At 42.7% G+C, this 27319-nt stretch overlaps 1 protein-coding gene across 5 annotated transcripts in view; it reads left to right on the forward strand.

Annotated features, from left to right (window-relative positions):
- TAFA4 (TAFA chemokine like family member 4) overlaps positions 1-27319 on the forward strand; it is a 337579-nt gene that overhangs the window by 12988 nt on the left and 297272 nt on the right. For 4 of the 5 annotated variants that reach the window (XR_008999278.1, XM_057507565.1, XM_057507575.1 and 1 more), the window contains exon 1: positions 18812-19037. The exons of the other annotated variant lie outside the window; for it this stretch is intronic. Coding sequence is in view for 1 of the 4 variants with exons in the window: in XM_057507580.1 (XP_057363563.1) it covers positions 18983-19037 (55 nt within the window). In the remaining 3 variants the exon portion in view is untranslated. Of the gene's footprint in view, positions 1-18811; positions 19038-27319 lie in introns of those variants that run through there. 5 annotated transcript variants of the gene reach the window in all.

Genomic DNA, 27319 nt, shown 5'->3' on the forward strand with positions numbered 1-27319 from the left:
CCATGGCCGCTGTCACATGCACTGGCGGGGATGAGCGGCTGTGGCAGAGCCCCATGACCTGCAAGGTGTATTTAGTAATCTGGCCCTTCCCAGGAAAAGTTGGCCGACCCCTAAATTAGGTATTATTGCTCTTTTCATTTTGCAGAGGTGGAGATGGAAATACAGAGAAGGAAGTGGCTTCTTCTAAGTTACGTGTCAAATACATGGCAGAGCCGGGTTTCAAACTGATAGTCTGACTTCAGAGTTCCTTGACTCGGCTGGGGCCCCACGATATGGTGACAATAACATTCCTAGCTTAAAAATTAAGCCAACAGAAACAACTCCCCATAACTCAGCTCTTTTTATTATACTTTGCAGTCTTTTCATCCTTTATTTTCTACGCTTTGGTCCCCGGGAAGCAATTACTGATGAAGAGCATTTTGCAATCCTTAGACTATATTATATATAAATATATTTCCTTCAGGATGGCTCAGGACGGTGATGATAATTCCTCTTTTATCCAGCGAGATTCCGCCCACACAAAGCAGCTCCCGTGAGCCGCAGGGTCCCAAGGGTGGGGAATATAGCCGGATAACTGTTTTCCTGTTATACAGACAACTTGCGAGGAAGGAGGAAATGTCAGGGACAGAAGGAGAGTTTCTAGGTCTGCGGTGATTGAAGCACAACGTCTATGTAGAACAGTTAGGAACTTAGAAAAAAGAAAGGAATCTCATCTAACAGTCTGGCCCAGAACTGGCGTTGCTTCATTCAATTTATCCATTTCACAAGATGAAAGGCTGCGCCGGCTGCCAGGATTTAGCGTCTGGTCCCCGGGACCCATTGTGTTTCTAATCTGATGTTTGGGCCCTGACGCCATCCCCCCTCTCCCTGCCGGTCAACATCAGTTCCTTTTTTTGTTTTGTTGGTAAAAGGCCCTGGACATGGACCGGTGTCAGAGAGCATTTGGCTCCATAGGGAACCAGCTCACAGGCTTCTGGTTTCATTTTATTCCTTTTGGAATTTAGAGGGGAGCGCATTCCTACTAGCAGAGGGCTATAATAATTCTCGTTTTTTTAAAAAGCCACACAGAAAAATTAAAGAGTGTGGAATGTTCTGTATCTTGATTGGAGTAATGGTTCCAAGAATGGATGCATTTGTCAGAGATTCATCCAACTGTATACTTAAGATCTGGCATTTTACCTCGAAAGAGTATTGGGAGGAGGGTAAAGTAAGAAAACCAGATAAAAAGTGAGAATAGTTAATTATAGCACGTTTGTAAGGCTGTGTAAACCCGGAATTATTCTGAAGTAATCACTTCTAGTTCTTTAGATTTCTTGAATCCCAGATCAAGGCGTCTCTTTGTGGGAGGCTTCAGTTCATTCCCTCTAATTTGTGTTCCCATTCCTTTGAAAGTAGTCATTCTAAGGCCGCATAAGGATAACTGATATTTATCCCTATAAATAGTGTCAGAGAGGTAATCTATATCTTCGAGTCTCTTTATTATGCCATGTTAGATTTCCAATTAAATAAAGGTAGAAAATCTATCTGGGATAGGAGGCTGTGAAGGTATTTAGTGCCGATTTCTTCTGCCTTGTAAGGAATGTGAAGTGTGAGATAAGAAATATGACTTTAAAATAAAAAGTCTTTGGTTGCAATCATTCATCATGCCTCCTATACAGATTTCCAGTCTTAGATATAAATATTTCAGTATCGAGATGCTTTCATCTTTCTCCGCCTTGCAAGAAGGGAAAATTGGAAACAATCCTCCTTTAAGTAAGCAGCTTTAATCATTGTTTCTAAATCAACTGAACTCTGTTGGAGAAAAAAAAAGATATAAGAATCCTATAATCCTTGGTTTAGTAGTAATGAAATTGTCCAGGCTGAGAAGGGAGCAGAGAGATTTTGATTAATTCTAAGACCAGCAAGCATCAACCTTAATATTCTTTATAAACTTGTCAGGGTACATGGTATATGGTCATAAGAGGATGAAGAAAAAAAAAAAGCTATAAAATAAACATGAACTTATAACTGGGTTATGAATAGTTAAGGAGGATATACTTTAAAACACTATCCTCAACAACATGTCAAAATTCAGACTCATTGAATCAGGCCAGTTTTCCCAGAGATATTTTCAGATTCAATTCCTTAAAAAAGAAATATATAAGATATATATATTTCTTTTAAAATATATATTTCATTTAAAACACATATAAAAATATATATGTATATTTTAAGAAAAGACCCATTGCCCTTTTTTAAGAAAAGGATACACACACAATTGAAAGAACTGAGAAGCTGTACCTCAGATTCAACATTTATGATTCCAGGATGACAATTGAAAACAAAAATGAACTTTACCAAGACATAATTTGGAATGAACTTAGACAATTCAGTTGCCACAGTTCATTAGTTTTACGGTTGGCATTTAGGGTGCTGAGGGACATATTCTCGGCTCCTCCTGTCCCTTTTTGGGACCTCCTCTCCTCAGTCTTCCAAAGAGCCAGCTGGCAAGTGAGTGTGGAGAGAGCCACGATATTTCATTTTGACATTAGTTTGAAATTAGAACTGATGATTCCAAAAAGGCAAAAAAATCTAAAGTGGCGTTGGCCTCCCCCAACCCCATTTGCATGGGGCTCAAGGTCTTTAACTCCAACAGAAAATCAATAACTGTTGTAGATTTAAAAATGCTTCTGCTGTCTAGCTTTGTCTTCTTCCCAGCACAACTGGCCACTTCTTTCTGCCTGGTCTGGGAGCTGGTGACAGACTGAGAGCTGACTAAGTCCATACAGTCCTAAATATAACATTTACGACCATCAAATACTTAACAGATTGCCAATCAAAGGCAGTATTCGTCCTCAGAAAATTCTCAGCTCTCATTTAAAAGCAGTACAAAACAAAAAACTCCAATTTGCTTTGCAATACTGGGAGCAAAGATGGGATCTTTCTGAGAACTTTTAGAAAACGTTCTTTCCTTCTCCACTCTAGAGCAGTAGTATATTTACACAGAGGAAAACGAGGATTTTCGATGAAATATATATGGTGGTGTGTTATTAGCCACTGGAATGTGGTGAGTCATAAGTGAATTAAGCATTCATTAAACACTAGATACTCCATCTTTTTTTCTTTTTACTATCTTGTCATCGTAACTGTGACTTGGAAATAGAATCTGCTTAGGGACAAGGGCGCTGGTTTCATTGTAATGGACACAGGCTGTTTCGGAAATCTAACCCGAGGATCATGATTTTAACCGGATAGTAGCCCACGTTCCTGGGAGCTCCTGTTTTCTGTCTGTCAGGAATGTAGGTAGAAGAGATGGCATCAGGGTTGACTTCTCCATTACACACAGTAGGCTCAGGGTGGACAGTCCATGATACTTTGAGAAGCTCGTGGAACTGTTAATTTCTTTTAAAATCGAAGTGGAAAAAATGGATATAATCCAGCCTGGATTTTTAAATCATAAAATATAATTTTTAATAGTTCTTTATGGAGGAAGGAGCTTAGGGAAGTGGAAATGCCCAAGTCCTATAAAAGTCCACATGTACCAAACTCAGAGGTTTTAATGGACGGGAATGAAGCAAAGTGGCTCTTTGCAAAGGTGTGGCTTTTAGGTTAAGAAAATCAGCAAGGGGTGGCCGAGCACCCAGGGACTGGCGACCATGCAAACTATCACCCCTCTGGGCCTGCACCCATGAGGGCAGGCGACCACGGGACAAACCAACCAGAAGCCAGAGGGAAAGGCGGGCCAGAGGTCAGTTCATAGAGGTCAGCCTCACAGGGCACAGAGCAGAGCGGACAAGAGCAGAAGACAGTCTGGGGATGGGAGATGGTGTTGCTAACGTAGGAGGACCAGTACTCGGACTCATATTCCAACCACTCCCTTACTTTAGGATTTTAAGTCAGTGTAACTCCTGCCATTGTGTTGGACTAATAGGATCTATGCATGAACTATAGAAGGAGGAACTTATTTTGTTTCAAAGAGAAAAAAGATGAGAAAGGAGAGCACCCCATCAGGAAGCAAGCAACCCAGCCTTTCTTCTTCATTTGCTTCATGTTGAAAACACCTGTTTTATAGGGTTTGCATTTTGTGTCCATTCACAAGCAGAGCTCAACCTCCCATTCCAGCCCAATGAGGGGACAGTTTGGAGAAGTGGTCAAGAAAAGCCTTTTTCAGGCTGCCTGGCCAGCTCAGTTATCAAATAACTGTGTGACCTCCCTGTGCCTCAGTTTCTTTATCTGTAAAAGTAGGATAATAGTAGTACATGCTTCATAGGGCGGTAAGGAGGATTAAATGAAAGAAGAGTAGTATGTACTTATATAGTGATATTAATGAGCCAAGCACTATTCTATCGGTTTATGCATGTTAATTCATTTAACCACACAGAGAAAAGCAAAGCTCAAAATATGAAGAGAGACAACTTTGTGACGGTATTATTTGAGTATCTGCATATAGCTGTGCTTGAAACTAAACTGCCACTGGAATTTTTCCTACATGTGAATCAATAAATATTCCCTAATTTTTTGGAGTGATTCTAAGGCAGTCAGATTGAATTTCTGTCACTTGCAACCAAGAGAATCCCAATAAAGTGGATGCTCTATAGATATGTGTATGTGTACACATCAATGTGTATTGTATATGTTTATATGTATATATATATATACATAAATATATATTAGCTAATTAAATCAGAAAAATGATAGAATGCTTAGGTAATGTCTATAAACTTTTGGGATGCTGCTATAGAGAGATGTCTATTAAGAGAACCAATGAAAACCACCTCAACTTTGTTCAGCCCCTCTGGCGTGTGTGTCTCATGTGAAGTAGTCCTCACAACCCCCTGCGAGGGCAGTATTAACCCTATGCCCACTTTAGAGAGGAGAATCTGAAACAGAGCTGGAATAACTTTCCAAAACTCAATTACCTGGTGAGTGGATTGAGCTGGGATTCGAATCCAAATCCAACTCAGACCCATGCCCTTTGCATGTAATAGGCTGCCTTCCTCTGTTGTTCTCAGTGCAGGACTGGATGGACCATGGGTTTGAGCCCGTGTGGCTTTCGCCATCTTCTTTTATTCCATCAGGGAAGGCTGAGGTCACTGCAGGAACAAGGTAAAGGATGAGGGGGTCAGAATTGTGGCAATAAAGATAGTCCATCATAGCAAGTGAGCTCCATGCATAGGCTTTGAAAAAGCTGGCACATCTCCTGCAGAACAACTGAACCGACGGAGGCTCTCCTGCACCTGTTGCCACACACTGCACGTGCATTAATAGCAATGCTTTCCACGTTTACTTCCTTGGCAGACTGATAGAGCAACTGTCTTACCATGTGATGTGCTTTGACGCCCATAGCAGAGACTGAGGTGGCTCCCACTGGCCCCAACCCAGAGGCTACTTCCTTCCGAGTGATTCCTGTTTGTTGACAATCTTCCTGCCCTTATTGAAACCAAAGACAGGGAGGTGGGGCGGTGGGTGGGTGGTGGGGAAGTAGACATATTTCCTGGGCCCATAGCCACGGCCCCCCAGGTCTCCCAGGCTGGGCCTCTGGTAGCCACGGCGGGCTGCCAGGTCTTGAGGCTCCCCCTAGCAGGCTCCAGGCTCTGAAGGATTCATGTCCTGCAAATCAGGAACAAAGAACGGAGGCACACACTCAGACCTTTTCAAGCCCAAGAAGCCCCTGTCTTGAGGCTGATATCACCTGATTGCCTGATACACATTTTCTGACCTTCCTCAAGCCACCTCCTTTCTCTTTCCTCTGTGCTCTCATAGCTTTAAGAGAGCACTTCATATTTTTCTCTAAGACTTTCTCTTTTTTGGAAACTTTATTTCCCTCTCTTTATAGCATAAAAAGTCACTCTATGCTAGACCAATGGAAAAAAGAAAATACTCAGAATTCCATCACCTGAAAAGAATCATTCTTAACAGTTATAGTCTCTTTCTTCAGTTAAGAAAATTTTTTTTCTAGTTAAAATTTTGTGACTCCAGAACAGCAACAATCTCTTTATATTTTAGGTGGCTGGTGCGTGGTAGGTGCTTGGGCAAGGTTTGCTGAATCCAGCTGGGAGAGGTGCACACAGGCCCGGTGTTTATTATTTTTATTTTGGTATCCACAATTACATGAGCAACATTATGTTTACTAGACTCCCCCGATCATCAAGTTCAGTGTTGATTTTATCTTGCTGTTTAAGAATTTCCAAGTAATCACATCAGAGTTGCTTAGAAACTTCATAGGTCAACTTAGAACAAGGAAAGAAACTTCCCATAATGACGGAAGCTCTTATACCTTTGAGACTGCTGGTTCTTCTTTGTTTTTTCTGACTCCTTCTGTCTCTGCCTGTTTTTTTTTTTTTTTTTTTCAAGGTATTAAGATCTAACTCACATACCATAAAAGTCACCTCTTTAAAGTGTATGGCTCAGTGGTCTGCCTGTATTGACTGACCTGTGCAACCATCACTACTACTTAATTTTAGAGCATTTTCTTCACCCCAAAAAGAAACCCTAAAGTTTCTTCACCATCACCCTTGTTTCCCCTCCCCCCAGCCCTTGGCTACTAGTCCTCTTTTTCTTTCTGTGGATTTGACTATTCTGGACATTTCAGATAGATGGAATCATGCAGGTTGTAGTCTTTTGTGACTGGCTTCTTTCATTCAATAATGAAATGGAAACACAATGTTGTCAAGGTCCTTGCACGTTAGAGCGTGTGTCTGGACTTCAGGCCTTATCATTGTTCTACCTGGTGGTTCTTAACATTCTTTGAAAGCTCTCTCCTGGAATAAGTGTTCAGATGCTCCCTGCCATTTGGTATTGTCCTTCTGTACCCACGCAGCGTAACATCTAATGAATCTCTTTGCTCAGGGCTCCAAGAATCAAGTACTAACCATCATAGAATTTGCCAGACTCTAAGAACTCTGATTATTTCAGGTTTATCTAACACATATTTACACAATTGGATATCTAAACTATTAGAAAGCAAGTATGTTTGGAGGTAACAGTCTGACACACACGGAGAAAGACATGCACATCAAGACTAGTTCCAAAGACTAGATAGGCTGTCAGGAAAAATAAAATAAAATTCCTAGATGAATTTGCCAAATCCTTTATTGAAAATGAGGAAGAACCTGCAAAAGAACTTTAATTAACTGGACGAAAGATCGGCATCAGCCAGGTTCTAGGAAATAGACACGTTGTGTGATGTTCTAATTTGTTCTCATTTTCTAGGTATTGTTAGAATGAAGGGAAATTGGCTCAAAGTTTATCTGGAGCTTTAAAGTCTAGCCCTCAAATCAGTGAGTGTCAGTTACCTCAATATATGCTGCCAAGAAGATCACTTATTATTAATGGGTAGTGATGGATCACGGGGATGTTAATATAATTCGTTATTATGAGTTCTGTCTCTGAGTACAATTGAGTTGTTTCCCTAACTGTATTTCAGAGGTCTAGGATATTTCTGTATCCAATCAACTCATCACTTTTTTTCCTCAACATATTATTTAGGCATTCATTAGCCTTCAGTAGTGCTGCAGAAGTTGGCTTTGGTTTAAAATTGTGCGCATGATAGAAGGAAATGTTTGTACAAACCACTTAAAACATTATTAAGCTGTACTCTTTTCCCCTTAGAATTTATTTAATCTCATTAAACCTAAAAAATGGCTAAGCAGTGAGTAACTTTTTTTTTTTGGTGAATCAAAACATGAGGAAGTATGCAAGCATTAGAGGTAATGAACCTTGGATACACTCTCTATTCTAACTGTTCAGACTTAAAGCAATATAAAATACTTAGATGCCATTATCTAAAATACTTAAGATGTGGTTGTTTTTCCTTGATAAGAAATTAATCAGTAATAAATCTGTGTTAGAGTGTAGCTAGAAGTAAAAACAGACTGTACCAACTTAATTTGGCTTCAGGGATAAGAAGGAAGCAGATGTTAGAATTAGCATCTTTAAATATTATCCCTCTAAGTCAGCATTTGGAGATGAGATTGGTTGTGGAATTTTGCATAGGAAGCAGCAAATTCCCTCATCCAAGGTCTTGTAGTCTAGGTTATGTTGTGGGAGCTTGGGGGTCTACACAAAATTGTACTGAGAAACAAAACTCATAACCAAGAATTATCCTGACATCCTGGTACTCACAGATTTGCACTGCATCTGTTGAGTGGGGGACATACTAATCTTTCCTGCCTTATTTCAGTTTTTGTAGTTTATATGGTACCAATATGCATACACTACCACAATTCCTAGGACTCAAGTGAGATGGGTTTTAGTCCTGTATTGCTAAGTAATTATGCTGCCATGGGTAAGTCATTTAACTACTATGAATATCAACAAAAAAGGATATTGGTATACTGCCCTGCATACTGGACAGAACTATGGAATGGAAGGAATGGTAAAAGCACTAGAGAAGTAGAAGGTATATTTTCAATCAGCAAACTATTATATATGCCAGTTAGATAGTAAATATTATAGATACAACCCCAAAATATCAGTTTCTCTGTTAAGAACATTCCTGAGGAATTTATCTTAGGAAAACAATCAAAAGAATATACGAAAATGTTCATCAGAGCATTATCTATTATAGTGAAATATTGGGAGTAACCTAAATGTTCAGCAACAGGGGATTGGCTAATTAGATTATGTTCTGGCTATGTTAAGGAATGCTATACCTCTATGAAAATTCATGACATACTGTGATGTAAACAACTGCAGGTTACAAAACAGTCTATAACTTTTGGTTATATAGCCCCACTTTTTGGTTTTGTGAAAATAAAATACATATATAGAAGAAATTGTGGATAAAACATTAAGAATGATTACTTCTGAGTGAGTAGAGTAAGGATGATTTTTTGGGAGTGTAATTTTTTTATGTTCATAAGGTCTTATATAAAGAACACATAACTTTTTAAATTTACGTATCATTGATATACAATCTTATGATGGTTTCACATATACAAAACAGCAATTTAACATTCACCATATTATCAAGGCCTCACCCCCTCCATTGCAGTCACTGTCTATCAATGTAGGAAGAAGTTACAGACTCATTACTTGTATTTGCTGGGCTGTACTGCCTTCCCAGTGACCTACCTCTGTTGTGATTGTGAATTATACTGCCTCTTTAATCCCTTTCTCCCTCCCCACGCACCCTCTCCAACCACTCCCCTTTGGTAACCACTAGTGCCTTCTCGGGTCTATGAGTCTATTGCTTTTTTTGTTCCTCTGTTTCACTTTGTTTTTACACTCCACAAATGAGTGAAATCACTTGGTATTTGTCTTTCTCTGGTTGACTTATTTCACTGAGTATAATACCCTCTAGCTCCATCCATGTTGTTGCAAATGGCAGGATTTCTTTTCTACTTATGGCTGAGTAATATTCCATTGTGTATATGTACCACACCTTCTTTATCCATTCATCTACTGATGGACACTTAGGTTGCTTCTGTATCTTGGCTATGGTAAATAGTGCAGCAAGAAACATAGGGGTGCGTATGCCTTTTTGAATCAGGGATCTTGTTTTCTCTGGGTAAATTCCTAGGGGTGGAATTACTGGGTCAAATGACATTTCTATTTTTAGTGTTTTGAGGAACCTCCCTATTGCTTTCTACAACAGTTGAACCAATTTACATCCCCACTAATAGTGTAGGAGGAGAACACGTAGCTTTTTTTCCTAGAAAGACACCTGTGTGTAATCTTTCTCATGGGTTCTCAACCAAGGGCAGTTTCTTTGCACTCGTCACTCCATCCCCTACAACCAGTGGATATTTGGTGACATTTGGAGTGATGTTTGGCTCCCACAACTTGGAGGTGCTTCAGGCATCTGGTAGGTGGAGGCCAGGGGTCCTGCTAAACCCCCTACACTACTCAGGGCAGCCCCCACGACACAGACTATCTGGCCAAATGTCAAGAGAGCCAAGTTGAGAAGGCCTGTGCATTTCCATCCTAGGCCAGACTTCTGTTGTTGGTCTCATGCAGCTCAGAGAGCAGCTGTCCACAGAGGTCTCTTCAGTTAATGCTCATCCTCGTCTTTCATCGTTTCAAACTCTGTTCTTTTCACTCCAGCCTGTGGAATCTATATCTTCCCTGAAAGCTGGGGTTGAGGGGCAGAGAGGGACAATTTTTTTCCTAATCTATTGTTGAGGATATGCTGTGACTTTTTGATATTAAAAAACCTGGTTTCTGGGGCTCAGAAACTATTCAATACTATTAAAACTATTACCTTTCAAAACTATCATCTCCAGCATGGATTTCAGCAGCCTGTTTTGAAACTCATAAGCCATGGTTTTGTCTCTTTGTTCTCTGAGTTCTGCTCTGGTATATTTTTTTCCCCAGGGTTGTAAGCATACTGTCCAGCTGCTTGAATTTGTTGCGGATAAGGGTGGAAAGTAGGGTCATAGAGTAAAACGAAATGCAAGGGACTATTTTAAAAATCATCTCAGCACATTTATTTATTCCTTAGAATTTCTGTCAGTGTGTGCTAATAACCTTACAAAATAAGTACTGACATGATGAATCATACTGTTTCTTACTTATTGCTGTTAAAAATCTTATTAAAATTTTAGAATATTCGGAATTCACCAGGCAAAATCAACTCAATGTTGAACTTTGTTTATCAAGACTTGGAGGGGGTGTTGCCATGAGGTTCACCACATCCATCCTGACACCCGCTCTCTGATACTCTCTGCCTCATCCTCTTCATCCTGGCTCTGTAGGCCTGTGTTCATTTGCCAGGTTTAAATACATGGGTAAAATAGAAATTCTTTTGAATTTTTCAGACTTGACCCAATGAGAAGATGATGCAACATAGGCGTGGCAGGGAAATTACTAAATCCTAGAAAGCAAACTATTTGTAGTTCCTTGTATCTTATGGCACCTGGAAGCATGACCATTCTACCTCAGTCTCTCTTGTGCTGATTGGTTGCACAATGTGCAGAGCCTTGCACAGAACGAGTGCCCACTACGTGCGGGCTGGCACAGTCATTCCCTCCCTGCGATGTTCACACAGCAGCCTTGTTCCCTTCCATGGCTTTTGGGAATGTGTCTAATAGTCTCAGTAGACAGGTGATTGCTAAATCCATGAGCCCAGGTCTTTCTATGCTACTCAACGTTCTGAGGCAACTTAGAGAAGGGAGAAAGCATTTTTGACTTGGAGACTTTCAAGCTTGAAAAATCATATTAAGAAAGATTGGACAGGTTCTCTGAACCTCAGGTTTTTGTCTGGAAAATAGAGAATATGAACACTTTGCAATGGAGTCACTGCAATGAGGAAATGGATCACATGAGTAGAAGCACTAAATTTATTACCCATTTCTTACCTGGAGACCCACTCATATAAAATTTCCAGGCAATGGAACGCCCAGTAAACTGAGTCAGCAACAACCTGAACCTCTCTTTCGAGGTGATGTCGTCTCAGAGACAATGTTTCTCTCTGCTCTGATCTCCAGTTTCTGTAGGCTTGCTGCTTTATAACTTCAGCTGCATGTTGCCTATCATTGTTGTGTCATTTAGTTCCACTGCCCCAACTAAATGGCTCCATCTCCTGGGTTCCCATTTCCAAATTCAGTGGTGGGGGGAATGTCTGATTGGCCCATGCTGTGTCTCTTGCAAGGCCACACAAGTCAGACATGATGGACGGACAGTTCTTGGCTTGGCTTTAGGAGCCCAAATGCGTCTCCTTAGCTGCTGCACCTGGGTCAAGTCCAAAAATAAACGTCAAACGGCATATGATTTTTGTGTGCTCGTATTAAAATGGGGCAGTGGGTGGGACAGACTCCTGGACTTCAGTGATCATTGAAAGAATTTCAAGTGTGTGATTATGGGACAACTGCTGTTCACTTCCTCTGCCCAACCTGGGCACAGGGCTGGGTTTATGAAACAAGCTGGGCCAGTTTTCTTTAATTTGAAGCCAGAGGAGAATTCTTGATGCATTGAGGATCACCTGGCTGGGAGGATATGGCTTGTTGCTATTCAAGGGCATCTTCCCTGCCTTTTGGAAGAAGCCGCTTCTTGGTAAGAGAGGAGGAGGCCAATCCATACCAAAAACCCACAGCCAAGCGACAGGGATGGCATACACGCACAGTCGTGCCCCTCCGTGAGTAGGTGACAGCTCTGGAGCACCTCAGTTGTATAAATAGGTCGCCGCCTCTTTTTGCCTCTGTCAGTCTGCACTGGGTTTCTGTCACTTGCAGTCAAGGGTTCTGGTAGGGCACTTCCTCAGAAGGGGGTGTTTGGCAGGCAGGTGAATGTCTAGTACTGCAACTTGCTCGAAATCCATGGAATTTGAGGCCCACCAATAGATTGGGCTTCCCTGCTGGGTAAGTCCCTGATCACGAGTATATTCCAAATGTCAGATGTCCAGGTGAAGCCTCTTAAATCCTACTGTGACTTTCATGACCTTTTACTAAATCATGTTCTTTCAAGGTAAAGGCAAAATCCTCAAGTTCAAAAATAAACGTCAAACGGCATGTGATTTTTGTTTGCTTGTATTAAAATAGGGCAGATGGAAGGAAAGTTGGAATAAAACCCAATACTTATTTTTCTGCGCTCTCCAACACTTTGTACTACAAGTCCGGGAGAGCGAATAGGACAGGTAAGGACTGGAAACATGGGTGCTGTTTCTACATCAGTTTGCCACAACATCAGCGTGCATGAATAGAGACTCACCGTGTTCAGAATTCAAGCTCCAAAGATAACCTGATGATCTCTCCCTCTTAGTCACCACCCTCATCAGGATTGAGTCTTTTCCGAGGAAGCTGAGTTGGCGATTCGGGTAGGAAGGCAGTCTCACTACGTGTCATCTCAGTGTGACATGGAGCGGCCCCCAAGAGTTGCAGTTAGAAAAGGAGAAGAACATTGACAGTGGAACCAGGCTTGGCCAATGGTGGGAATATCATTCTCATCAGCCTATCGGGGTCAAGCATCGCTGCCAATACAATCGCTCCTGTTTTTACAAATGTCAATCCCCCTTCTTTATCTTCTTGGGTCTTACCTTCCTGATGTTCCTATATACCTAAATTATTATTATTATCATAATTTTCTATTTAATTGGAATCACCTTTCAATTTAACCTTGTTCTAAATAACAACATACATGAAATCACAGGTTTGATATTCTCGTTTAAGATTTTTTTTCCTAATATGCATTAAAATACATGACAACTATTAATTCTGTGTTTCAGGTAAAAGCATTGGCAAGCCGTCTGTGGGATACAAACCACGTTTTGGAAAAAAGAACTGTTAATATATTGTTCCTTGCATTCCCACATATGTGTATTACAAATATGAGAGGGAATCACACCTAGAAGCTTTGTATCTGGATATCATTAGTAGACTTCCTAAGGCCATGTGTTAAGAGTCTAGAAAATGAGAACCAGTAAATTTTGGTGGAACAAAGGGGTTAGGGAAACAATTTTTTTATTGTCTTTCTCCCCTGCTAGTCTGGCAGCCCCTGGAGGACTGGGTCTCTGTCTATCTTGTTCACCAGTGCATCCTAGTGGGTAGCCTAGAGTCCGGCACATAGTAGGCACTCGGCAAATATGTGTTGGAAGAAGAAAGTGTGAACTGAACAAAGCATTCCATCCAGGTCATCATGGTATACTTGGTTAAGTGGTTTGAGGTCAGGGACTATGAATGCCTCTTACAACTGCATTTCAAGTGCCTAGTACAATGTCTGGCACACACCAACAACAATGTTAAAAAGTGTTTATGTGAAAATGTTTAGTCTAAATCTAGTAAAATTTTAGATACAAATTGAATCACATATCACATTTTTAATCTTTAATTTTTTTCTATTTTCAATTGATTTAAAAGGATTCCCATTAGTTTTTGAAATCTTTAACAACTGTGGTAAAATATACACACTGTGAAATTTACCATCTTACCCATTTTTGAGGATGCAGTTCGTGGTGTTACACACATTCTTGTGCCACATCACTGCCGGTCAGTCTCCTGAACTCTTCTCATTTTGAAAAATTGGAACGCTGTACCCATTAAACACTGGCAGCCCGGTCTCGCCTCCCCTCCATTCTCTGGCAGCCACCGTTCTACTTCCGTCTGTAGGAATTTGGCTCTTGTAGGTCCCTCATGCCAGAGGATTCATCTTTTTGTGACGGGCTTATTTCACTTAGCATAGTGTCTCCAGGGTTCATCCTTGTAGTGTTTCAGAATTTGCTTCCCTTTAAAGGCTGGCTAATACTACATTGTGTGGCTATACCACATGTTGTTTATTCATTCAAGGACCTTTGGGTTGCTTTTACCTTCTGGCTGCTGCGTATGATGCTACTATGAACATGGATGTGCAAAGATCTCTTCAACAAAAATTTTAAATGAATTAGAGAAAGAATCAATGAAAGAATGAATAAATGAATGACAACAGCAACCTTCTGTGTAACTGGGGGCAGTATAACCACGTTGATAGAGGTTGGGTGGAAGGGATGAGCAGAAGAAAGCATACCCACAGGAGCACTATTTCTTGATTCTACCTTAGGCTGGTCCTACTTGGAACTAGCTTGTATTGCTCTGTTCGGTAGTGCCTGTTTGATCTCTAAAAATGCCCTCCTACTGTGGTTTCATAAGTCCTTCTTATGCTAATTTGCCCTGAAATGCTGATCTTTTCCAGGGCATAAATTATTGAAGCGGTTGTGGTCAGCACAGGAAAGGATAATGAAACCCACCTGAGCCTGCTGAAGCAAACAGCCAGACACCTTGTCTGAGTTCCTGAAGTTTAAAGCAAACCTGACCAGCCATCCCAGGCAGGAAGTCCTTTAACAGCTAAAATGCCTGCCTACTTCCTAAGTGAGGTGGGGGAATCCAGGATCCAATGAGAAATACCTCACATATTTTCACCATTGCAAGCTCCCTGGGCTTTCTCTCTGACCAGGACCGCGGGGAAACCATGAGATTAGAAAGTGATTCACAAAGACCAACTAAGCCATTTTTAGATGTTCACTCTCAGGCAGGAGCCTATCTGTATGAAGAGGGCCAGCGCTGGCATTGGGCATCATGCATGGCATTTCGTCTGGCAGGGCCGTGAGGTTCCCCACTATTTGAGTGAAGCGGGGGACCCCCTTTGCATTGGGAGGTTGTCACATATGAGAGAAGGATGTATGTCAAAGTAGACTGAGCTCTAAGAACCGTGAGTCACATTTCCTCAGAGGATGCTGAGAAGCACACAGGCTGAAAACAAAAAATATATCAGTCGTTTCATTTATCAAAGTTCTTGCCGTTGCCAGTTTGAAGCAAGGGAAGGCAAAGCAAATATCTGGCTGGAAAAGTGAGGTTGAAAGCTAGAAAGCTGGAGTAAATAAAAAAAAAAGTTAGAAAATAGTGCTTTGAAAATTTCAAAGACAAACGCAAAGGAATAGACAAATGCTTTTTGCTTTCTGCTTGCCCTCCCTCGTATAAGCTTTGTAGTTAAAGAGATGGGCTCAAGGCGTTAAGTCTGGATTGAGTTGTGTTTGAACAGTGGGCATGTTACTTAACCTCTTTTGAGCCCCAGTTTTCTCATCTGTGAAATGGATGTTATAAATAAGAATTTACCTTGTATGTTATAAGGATAATCCATGTGACTCACTTAGTGGAGTGAGTCACACATCAGCCCACAATTAATGTTAACTATTATTCTTACTAGTCTCCTACGTAAAAATTACTTTCAAAGGACAGAGTGTTGCAGCATTTTAAAACTGAAGGTTCACTTGATAATAAGAGGATTTTGTAAGTAGGCCCAGGAGAGTTGGAGAGTTCCTTCCCAGGCACAGTCTGTCATCAGTGTATCGATTAAGCACCAGGATATGCTCAGTAGTGTTCTGGATGTTCTATAAATGAGAAAAATAAACACAATGTCCAAGTCATGTGAGGTCACTATCCACAAATACAGAAGCACATCAAGGATTTTTTTTCTTGCAACTGGGTGTGTGTGCAAAACTCTGTTGGCATGACCTTCATAGATTCTTATGTGAGGAGATGAATAATTGGCCCCCATTTTTATGAAACAGACAGTGATTGATTTTATATGACCTCAAAGGGTGTGAAATGGGTGGCCAAGACAGGAAGGAAGGATGTTCTGGAATGAATGGCAGGGATATTTTCTTACGAGAGAAATTGTTATCTCTGCTTGGAACAGTTTTTGCCAGATCTTTGCTTGGATGGCTTGTTGTCATTGAGGTCTTGGCTCAGAGGGCACCACCTCAGAAGGACGTTCCCTGGGCAGCCGATCTATAAACCCATCCGCCATCCTTTCAATCCTCTGGCCTTTGTCTTTGAGGCACTTGTTCCGCTCTGAAATGACCTTGCTCATATATCTGTTGATTTGCTTATTGTCTAAGTCTCCTCATAACAGCACCAACCAGTCACCTGCCCTGTTTGGCATCATATCCCAGAACCTGGCACACAGTGGACACTTCATAAATAGCCAATGAAGAAATAATAGAATATTTGGGGTACATTTGGGTTTTATTTATTTATTATTTTTTCCATAACTTGCCTTGTGGTGATTTGGTTAGTGAATCTCAAATCATCAGATCATTTTGGCTTCTTGCTGTTGCACCCAAGACATCAGGTCATTGGAAATGTATAGATGAGCCACTTAGCTGAACCATTTGATACCTTGACACGTTAGTTTTCTGGGCAGCTGCAACAAAGCGCCACATTCTGGGTGACCTAAACAACAGAAACTTATTGTCTCCTGGTTCTGGAGTCTGGACCTCTGAGATCAAGAGGTTAGTAAGCTTGATTCCTTCTGAGGGCTGAGAGAGAGAATCTCCTCCAAGCCTCTTTCCTCTTCTCTGGTATGTCTGCAATCTTGGGCCTTTCTTGCCTTGTGGAAGCATTGCACGGACCTCTTCCTTCCACTTCGCATGGGGTTCTCACTGTGTTTGCCTCCAAATTTCTCCTTTTTATAAGGACACCAGTCACACTGCATTAGGGCCCACCGAATGACCTTGTTTTAACCTGACTGCCTCCTTAAAACCTTATCTCCAGGTAAGGTCACATTCCCAGGTACCAGGGTTAGGATATCAACACCTGAACTTTGGGGACACAGGTAAAACCCCTAACAATACTGAACATCCAGAATGGGAGAATATGGTTTTAGGTTGAGCCACATGACATTGCTTACATTGTTTCCCCACCAGAACAAGAAAACGTCAAGGAAGCTTGAAGATGTGAAAAACAGCAGGCCTTAAGTGAACACACAGAGCCAGGCCAGAACCATGCTCACACGTAGTGTGGAATCAATAAATATCTGGTGAATGAATGAAAGTGGAGTTCTAGATGACTTCCAAGTCTTTTTGTCAAATACTACCTTCGAGGAACTAGCCTGCTACGTTTAAAGTCACCACCTCCCACTGCTCATCTCTCTGTTTGCACTTTATTTCTCTGTAACATACTTTCTACCATCTTGTTTATTCATCGTATTAATTGCCTGTCTCCCCTAAATGGAAGGTAAGCTCCATGGGAGCAGGAATTTTTTCTCTTTTGTTTACTTCTGTGTATTCTAGCACTGTTACAGTGCCTGGCACAGAGCAGGTCCTCAGTGTCATTGACCAGATGAATGAATGGGGTCAGAAACTCTGGCATCTCCTGGCACATAGTTCAGGTTTTCCTTGGCTTTGCCCTTGTCCTGCATAAAGTGCCAGTACTGGGAGACACCTCAAAGGTCAAGCTGCTGTCTCTGATGGCTGAATACCCTTTCAGGCTTGTGATAACTTGGCAACATGGCTGACTTTGGCTGCAGGCCCTTACTTTTGATAATAAAAGAGTAAAGGATTGAAAATGTTAAATTATACACAAAATAATATGGTATGGGGTACGTGTGTATGAGCAAGGGGTGGGGAACAGAGACAGGGAGCCTGCCATAGATTAATTCAAGCTGTAGGCTCAGAGAAGAGCAAATACACTCTGGACTGCATCTGGGGCAGGAAGACACATAATTTTATGTCAGTGAAGAGTAAACGGGCCAGAAGATTATATGGCTGACCAATGGCAGTGAAAAGCATAGTGGCACAGAGCAGGGCTTCTCAGACTTTATGCATATACTAACCTCCTGGGGATCTTGTTAAAATGAAGGTTCTGATCCTGAGAGTGGGTCTGAAAGTATGCATTCCTACCAAGCTCTTAGGGGATACCTTTTCTGGATTGCACTTTGAATGTCAAAGAGCATGGATTCTGCAGCCAGACTTCCTGGGTTCAAGTCACACACAGTTACTACTGATTAACTGTCATCTTCACGGAATCATGGAATCTCTCTGTGCCTCAGTTTTCTTACCTATACAGTGGAGACCGTATGAGGTATTATCTGTAAAAGGAATACCATGTAAGCATCACAGAATATTGGTGTTCCTTCACGCAGGGAAAGGAGAAGGGATGAAAGTTTGGCATGGGGCAGGAGTCAGAGTCTTAGCTGTACTTTAAAATTCTTAAAGCGTGCGGATTTTTTCCTCTCCAATGCAAGCAAGTTACATAAGAAGACGGATTAGTTATGCATGTGCTAAGCTATGGACGCTAGGAAGCCTTTTTGCAAACTGCTTTCGGTGCTCGGATGGCGACACTACGCGTGGGGATTGTTTTCGATGGCGAAATTCTTTTCCCTTGTGCAGGGCTGCGCGCGGCTCCCAGGTGTTCATCCGGAGAGAATGCCCTTCCCCAGCACCTGCGGAGCGGCCGCCACAGCGCGGCGCTCGGGAGACTCGGGCGCGCGGCGGGAGGGGTCGGCCCACGTGGACCCTTGGAGGCGGGGCGCGGGCGGGCGCCGCTCCAGCCAATCAGCGCGGCCCACGGCGGGCCGGCCCCTCCCGGGCGCTAGCCCCTCCGCTCCGCACTGCTGTGCGCAGCCCTGGACGGGGCGCCCCGGCCGCGGAGTTCCTGCCTCCGCCTCGGTAGCCGCTGCTTCTCGCGCGGCAGCTTCGGGCTTGTCTTTGGAGACGCGGCAACTTTCTCACACGGCGAGCCTGCGGACGGGATGGGCCGCTGCCCGGGCGTCCGCGGGGAGGCGGCTCGGTGAGCGTCCCCCGGCTCCTGCGCGGATGCTCGTCCCTCACCCGGGCGTGCCGGTCCGACTTGGCTGCCGGCTCCAGTCGAGTAAGAAGGGTTGGAAGGACGAGAGGCAGGCGGGAAAATGGGGCCGGGGTGGCTGTGGACGCCGTGCCCAGTCTCTGGAGGGCAGCAGCTGCCTCTCGGGTTGGTACCGACTCGGGTCCGAGCTGCCCCCACTTCCGGTGCCCTGGAGCGCGCGGTAGTTGGCCTGCACCCCGAAGTTGGAAGCTGCGCTCCAAAGTGACGTGTGCCTGGAGCAGCAGCCGCGTCCAACGTCGGGGTTCGTGTTTTGCACTAAGAGATGCTGCGGATGCCCCATGGACGCGCCAGAGGCTTCTTGGGGGACGAGTGGGGAGGGAGAGGGCGCAGCCGTCGTGAGGTCTTGCTTTGGGGAAGCCGGCCTTGGGGCTACGTCCCTTGGGTTTGAGCCGCGATCCTTACGGGAGCCAGGCGGAGGGGGCAGGCTAGTGGACACCCGAACCCCTGGCGTTGGGGCTCCTCGTGGAGGGACTCCGTGTGCGCCCGGGACGCGTCTTCCCGCAGGGAGCGCGAGGCTTCTGGCGCGGGCGGAGACCCGGAGCGGGTCTGGAAGTTCGGATTTGTCCACGCGGGAGTGCCCTCATGACTTCTCTTTTCAAACCTTCTCTGGCCTCATTTGCCCAGTCCGACAGCTCCTGGAAGGGAGCGCATCTGTAATCCCGAGTCCCCCCTCGAGGAGGATGGGAAGTGGAAAGTCAGATACCGCGCACCCGGAGAGGCAGCGCAAGTCTCACACAGTGTCGCTGGTGCATTTTTCTCCTGACTTAGTATCATTTAACGTTTGGGGGCTTCAGGGACCCTCTCAGAGCCTTAGGCAAGCTGTGAGTCAGCTCCCAGCGCGGGTTCATGGACTCGCTGAGTTGCCTATGTGCCCACCCCCTTCTCTCCCCCCAGGATTTAAGGACCCAGTCCCCCCTCCCCCACCTTGGTGAAGCTCCAGAATCCCTGTATTCTTTTCCACTAAGCTTTTCGGTGGTCGTCCCTCCTAGACAGTAAGGTCACTGTGATGTGACAGGCGATCCCGGTGTGTGTGGGGATGGCATATTGGAAGGCAGGCCCGATTCCTTCTCTGATACCCTTGATAGTGGGGCTGTTCACAACAATCCGAAAACCCTTCCTGCAGACCCGTGAGACATCCAGACTCGCCCGCCCTCGGGAATGGCTTACGGATCACACTTGCCCTCTCCAGGCCAGTAGAGGCGTGGGCGTGGGGAGATGGGGTGTTTGGTGTGTCTGCGCCCAGGTTCAGGCACTGCTCGGATTTTTTAAAAAGGCTAAAGTAATTTAGGGACATGCTTTCATAACACAGTCAGTGTTTTGCATTCAGTCATTGAGAAAAGATGTATGACTGGAAGAATTCTTCAACAGCTTGCTGTGGGTTTTACAGTGAGGAGCATTTCTGCTAAGTTTGTAGTCACAAATCGGCGTGCAAGCCCCACACTCCTTTGGATTGGAAATACTGATCTTAGTAAGACAGCATGAGAGTAGTTTTCAGAAACATTATGACTAAGGGTGACTTATGGCCTCCCAAACTGACCACGTGAGCTGGCATTACTCCCTTCTGCCAAAAGCTTTCCTTTTTTGTGTGGATGTTTCTTGATCAATATTCTCATAGCTGAAGGCTGTCTCTCAAGGTTTCCTTTCCAAGTTCTCCCATCTCATTGTTTTGCTTTGCATGACTTTGCTGTCTTCCCTCTGTACTATTTAACTATCTTTTGACACTTTAAAATTAAATTTATTATAAGGATTTCAGTCATGATTTCACTTGGCCAGTTTTTCCTGTTAAAGATAAGAAAGCTACCTACCCTTCCCAGAAAAGCAGTGCTGCCAGTTCACTTATTTTTAATATTCTTACTTCTCCACCAAGTTCACACACACACACAAACTCTACAAATATCTCTACTTAATTACTGAATATTTTTTCACTGGAGGCAACCTTTCCATATTTCTAGTCCTAGAATATTCTAGGTCACTTGCATTTCAATATTCATTTCTTGCTCTTTTTAGAGATGTGTATTGTTTGGTGACCTAGTTTCATTTAGTTAGAAAAAAAAGTCTTTGTGTCCCTCCACTCCCCGCTTTTCAGTGGCACATAGCTTTTCTGTAATAGTTGCTTTTATCTGCATGGCTCATTTACTGGTACACTTAATATAATACTTTGTTATGTAAATGATGCATTAATGCCCATCATATTAAAACTGCGTTCAAGGGGGATTAACCCCTGGGTATGACGTCACCACCAGCCAATCCTCTGATTTGAACATGCATTGACAAAAGTCACATTATCATTATTGACCAAGGGTTTCTATATTCTATGTGATAAAAAAAGAAAAAGAGGGAAGTCATTTTTGGCTTTTCGTAATTCTCAATTCGTTGCCCAGTTGGAGAGTTTTGGGGATTTCTGTGCTAAGAAGCTTAGCTTAATAATAAAATTCTCAGATTGCAGTTTTATAGATCTCTTTAGAGTTTGCAGAAGTATGTTTTCCTTCTCATGCCTTTTTCCCCTTTTCCCCTGCATTTTGGCTGTATTTCTTTACAAATGTGGAGATACATCATAGTAAATAGACTAGCCTTTTAATTGTTTTTTTTGTCCTCCAGATAGATGGAACATTTAGGTGATGTACTAATTTGTGTACATGTGTGCATTTCATCAGGTGTTGGATATAAATCTGCTAGGATTAGCAAAGTGACTTCAAATCCTGAAGCCAATCAGAAGTGATTGGAGGTTCATACAGTGTATTTCATCCTAATTTGTTAAGAAGATTCAGGATTGAGTGTGTGGGAAGCAGGCAACAGAAAAAAGATGTCCACAAAGGGATTTGGTGAAGTGATCTTGGCCACGTTAATCACTTCATAATTACTTGTTTTGAAAACATTATTAGAAAAAGCTCACCTCCTGCCTGGCAGTCTTATTTACAGACATAGGCATAGGTGGTTAAATGGAGTTGTGCCGTGTAATAATAGCCCTCTCCATTTATGCTTTGGCAGCCCACCTCTCACAAGATAAAATAACTTGGCTTTCCATCTATTTGATATCTGCTGAAAAAAAAGAAAATGCCTGTTTTACAGTTGCCATTCAAGTTAACTCCATTTTCCTCCATAAAGTCAGTTAAAAGGGCCCTAGTGTGTGTGTGTGTGTGTGTGTGTGTGTGTGTGTGTGTGTGTGTGTGTGTGTGTTTAAAATATCAATTTAATTGTGCAGTCTGGTTAAAGAAAGATCCAAAGGTTCACAGGTTTTTTAATCTGGCAAGTACTTTCAGTTTTCTCGAAGGTCAAGGATAGGAGGTGTTGGGACTTGAACCAACTACCGTAGAAAAAAGAACTGGGATTAGAATCCCAGGGTCTTAACTCCAAGCACTGGCAGGGAACGTGTGTCGTGGCGGGAGTCCTCCTATCTCTCTGCGGAGGAGAACCACGTCCATTTTTTTGACTATCAAGAGTGAGTTGTTAGAACATTATGCTAGTTGAACCCAGCTCCAGGATTTGACAGCTGTGTGCACCAGCTAGCGTGGGTCTCTTTCTAATAGCTGCTGTGGTTCCTGCAGTTCCAAAGGAGACATTTAAAGGGGGAGCTGCTGGTGGAAGACGATAGGGTAGGGTGACTCAATCTGGAGTGACTTGAGCACATGGCAAGACACAGATGTTAAAATGATGATGAGGCATGCTTTCAGGTTTGAGAGGCCAGAATATTCGTTTACTGTGTGAGAATCTTCTCTGTCATCCTTGGTGCTTTTCACTTGCTGTGAAACCAAACTGATAATTTGGAAGAAAACTGTTTTCTGGCATGGTCATGACTAATGATAATGGTATCTTACATTTTGTTGGACACTTCGTGTGTGCCTGGAGTAGGGTGTTGATGTTAAGGAAGCATTCCGGTTGACAAATGGCTCTCTGTATATGGGTGAACTCATTTTTCACAAAGTCCTGAACCTAAAACCGCTCTGAATCCTTTTTGTCACTCTTTAATTCAAAAGATGTCAGGATCTTACAGTAGCAAGTCATTAGCATGAGCATAAATAATTTTAATTCAGAAGTATGGCAGTGTCAGATATTAGGAAGTTCTTGTTAATAAAATGACAAAGAAAAAAATTGCAGTATTTAGAAAGAAAGATAGTAGAGATATGGATAATTTGTCTCCTTTCACGAGATTGTAATATTGTTAGTGCAGGAGAGTAGAGTATCGCTTTTAGAAAGATTGGAAGATATCCTTTTATTTCTTAAAAAGAGAGAACACTAGGCTCTTTTTTTTTAAAAATAAAAATATGGCATTACAGAGAAAATGATCTGTGTTGGCTTTGTTAGTGCTGTAAGTTCTTTCCAGACTGGAAAGCAACTGAACATTTCTGCAGTGTTATCTTAACTAAATGCATAACAGTCACACGCTAGAGTTACTATTATTATTAGTCTTTTAATGACCCTTCTGTCTGCTTGGATTGTTTTAGTTTCACTATCTGTGCTAAAGTTTTCTTTAAAAGTCACGGTTTTATTTCTTTTTTATGTTCATATCATTGTTTGCTAAATGAATCTGGCAATATTGATGAGACTTCAGTAAACCATCAGTACAGTACTTCCTGGTGAATCATTGGGCCTGAAACCACAGAAGTCAGATGCAACTTCTAAAATAAAGGGGGTTTCCAGCAAGAAGAGACTTGAAGGCCATTTAGGGCCGTGGTTCTCAGCTGGGGGCAATTTTGCTCCCGGGGCGGGGGGGACATTTGGGGGTGTTTCTAGTTGCCATAGCTTGGGCTGGGATCAGGTAGGTTTCTAGTGGGTAGAGGCCGGGGCGGGGCTAAGCATCCTGCGATACCCAGGAGAGCCCCATGGTAAAGAGTTCTTCCCCCAAAATGTCAGTGGTGCTGAGGTTGCGAAATCCTTTTCTCGTGCAGCTTTTGGGGCCCAGAGTAGTGAGATGGCTTGTCCAGTGTCCCAGCTACTTATTCCTGGTGGGGAACCTAGGTCTCTAAATGAATGAGCCAGGCCTCAGTGGATCACCCTAGGCTTCTGTTCTGCAGGTTTCTGTTCTCTTCTTTTCAAATTTATAAAGGTAATACATGTTTGGGGTAGGAAATTCAAACACCATGGAAGAGGCTAAAAAGGAAAGTGAAAAAGCCCAGTTCTGCTGTTGAGACAATTCCTTTTCATAATCTGGTAAATGAATTTCCAAACCCTCCTCCTGCTTTTATCCACATGTGGATGTTTAGACCATATCATTGTAGATAAATGGGATCATACACCATATAATCTGCATCCTGCTTGGTTTACATGGTAAAGGGCCTTTGGAGGGCTGGTGACTGGGAAGGAGGCTGGCATTCCTGTGGTCAGCTGCCAGCCATGAAATCAGGTGAAATGTCTGTTTCTGGGGACCCCCTCTGCAGTGGTGACCAGTATATGTGCATTTATAAAAGACTCAGATATGCTCTGGAGCCTTCTGGGAAGGATGAAAAATCTGTGAAAATTGCTATATGTCCATCCTCTTCATGGCTGTATGTTATTCTATTTAAGAATTCTTCTTAATATTAGTCATAAAACAACCATAAGTTGAAAGTAATTTTGAGTTTCTTTTTAATGCACTCCTCTTTGTCAGTATTAGAATAAGATCTTCATTTCTGCTTTTTAAAAAATTGGTGTCCAGCTTTAGAATTAAGTAGTTTGAAAGCCAAAAATTTTTTTTTACAGTGGGGTGTTTAATTAAGGCCATCCAGAGAAAATATTACTGGGGCAAATTCTCTGCATCTACCAGGGCCTGCAATCTCTGTTACTATTTAAATCATTTGGCAGCTCTTCCAGAAACAGCCAGATTGTAATGTAAACATCTGTTACCTTTTCTGTGCTTTCAGAACTGATTATGCAACCCGGCCTCACATTGGAGATACACAGCTTTCTTCATCTATATTTTTGGATTAATTTCTTCAGAACACACACATGCACACACTCACACTCACACACAGACATTCACGGACACAAATCAAAAGAGCCATAAAATTGGTTACCAAGGGCCCAGTGCTCCCAGGATGAAATCCCATCTTCTAGTTCTGTCCTGCTCCTCGCAGACTGTTGGGTCCGCTCGGGAGCAGGCAGTTCCATTAAGCAAGCTGGGGGATGGATGCGATTCTGTCCCATGGTACCGATCTCATTCTTGTGTGCTGAATTTCCACCCACCTCAAAACCTACAGGCTCATATGCAGCTGAGGAGACTTGGAAATAAACCGGGTTAATGTTGAAACATCCCCAGTAAAGCCACATAGTGCGGTAGGGGCAGGGCTGGGCAAGGAGACACTTAATGGAACTGGATACCAACTAGCCAATGTCTCTTCCACCAGAGTTTTCTGTGGGTATTTGCATTTTTTCATTAGGGAATGTTTGTTAAATATTTGCTCTGTTGACTTTTAAGAAAATTACAATAGCAGCAATACCTATTATTTGTTGAACAAGGATGTTGCTGGCTGTCATGCTAGGCAGTTTTTTTAAACCTGAGGTAAAATACAGATAACAAAGTTTACCTACTTAACCGTTTTTAAGTGTGTAGTTCAGTGACATTAAGTACATTCATACCACAGAATTCTTTTCATCTTGCCAAACTGAACCACTGTCTTCATTAAACAACTAATCCTCATTCTCCCTCCCTCCAGCCCCTAGCAGTTACCATTCTACTTTCTGTCTCTGGGAATTTCACTGCTAGGCTCCTTATATAAATGGAATCATACAGTAGTTGTCCTTTTGAGATGCTTCTTTCACGTAGCATATTATCACGGCTCATCCGTGTCATGGTGCGCGTCAGAATTTCACTCCTTTTTAAGGCTGGATAATGTCACTGTTTGTGATATAGCACGTTGGGTTGACCCACTTAGCTGTTGATGGACACTTAGGTTGCTTCTGTCTTTTGGCCATTGTGAATTATGCATGTGTTGCGTCCATGGGTCCACAGATACCTGTTTGAGTCTCTGCTTTCAGTTCTTCTGGGTGTATACTCAGAAGTGGAGTTGCTGGACCATACAGTGTAGCTCCTTTCCATTTTTTGAGGAACTGCCATATCATTTTCCATAGGGGCTGTTATCATTTTGCTGCACTAAGCATTTTTAAGCATTTTTAGGCACTGTCTTGTTTAATCATCCCTTTAGCCCTGCAAGGTAGATAGACTCATCGTTTCCCTTCTGTGCATGAGGAAAGTGAGGCAGGCTGGGATGAAGCCATGCATGTAGCTTGTGGCAGAGTTGCAGTGAGAACCAGGCTGAGTGGTAGAGCCACAGCTCTATACTAAATCATTCATTCTTTCAGTTGAAGAAGGGTTGCTGAGCTCCTGATGCATATGGCCTAAGTATGGTGGGGGATAGGAGATAGATAATAAACATGTTTCTTCCAAGGAGAAACCCCAGAAGTCCTCATCCTGCCACGTGGAAGGATTTGATTGACACGTAGACTTCCTGTTGGTCAAATACTCATTGTGAAATGGGTATTTACCAAATAGTAAGAGGCCAATAAATATACATTGCAGTCATCTTGGCTGTTAGTATTAATGGGTCCTCAGATACTCTGGCAATTAATAATGACGCAGCCCATGGTTTTTAAAATGCCATGCCAATTTTTGCTGTTTCTTGGAGGTGGGGTGTAGTGGTGGGTTGGAAGAGTACAGGGAAATAATTGAGACAGGATAAGCCTTAGGTAGGATCTGAGTGATAATTGTTTGCAGACATAGTGGGCTGAGGACAAGGGCGTCTTCCTCCCCCAAAACACAGCTTAAGGGAGTTATTGCAAAAGAAGGCACGTTTCGTCACTTTATGGAATTAACAATTGATCAGTTTTGTGGTTCCCGGGTCCTGTATAAGCACCCCATGTTTATTCATTATTGTGATTACACAGCTGAAGTGGCTCTGTTCCATGTGATGAGCCAGAGAAAGATGTGCAGACATTTAAATACACTTGAAATTAACGTCTGCACAAAGAGGTGTCTGATGGGGTATTCTAATTTGATTCTAAAGGCCCAGAAATAAGCCTGTATCTAGGCGTTCGGTCCTCCTGGAATCCTAAGTCAGTATGTGTAGTTCATTTGCAAGGTTACTGTGTTATTTAAGAGGAAAATGGCAGTGTTCTTCATTGGTACCAGGAAGCTGTACCTTTGATTCTGGCCCAGAGGGTTGCGTTACCCTGTACCCTGGAGCAACAACCTCTAGTGTTCTTGATAGCATGAGAAAAATCAGCTTGTCCTGATATATATTTGAACGAAGCGTACTAATCATTTACAGAAGTATTAATCAGAAAAGGAAAATACGCCTGAAATCTGAAAGTTAAGG

This window comes from Manis pentadactyla, chromosome 1 (genome assembly GCF_030020395.1).
Source record: "Manis pentadactyla isolate mManPen7 chromosome 1, mManPen7.hap1, whole genome shotgun sequence".
Taxonomy (NCBI): domain Eukaryota; kingdom Metazoa; phylum Chordata; class Mammalia; order Pholidota; family Manidae; genus Manis; species Manis pentadactyla.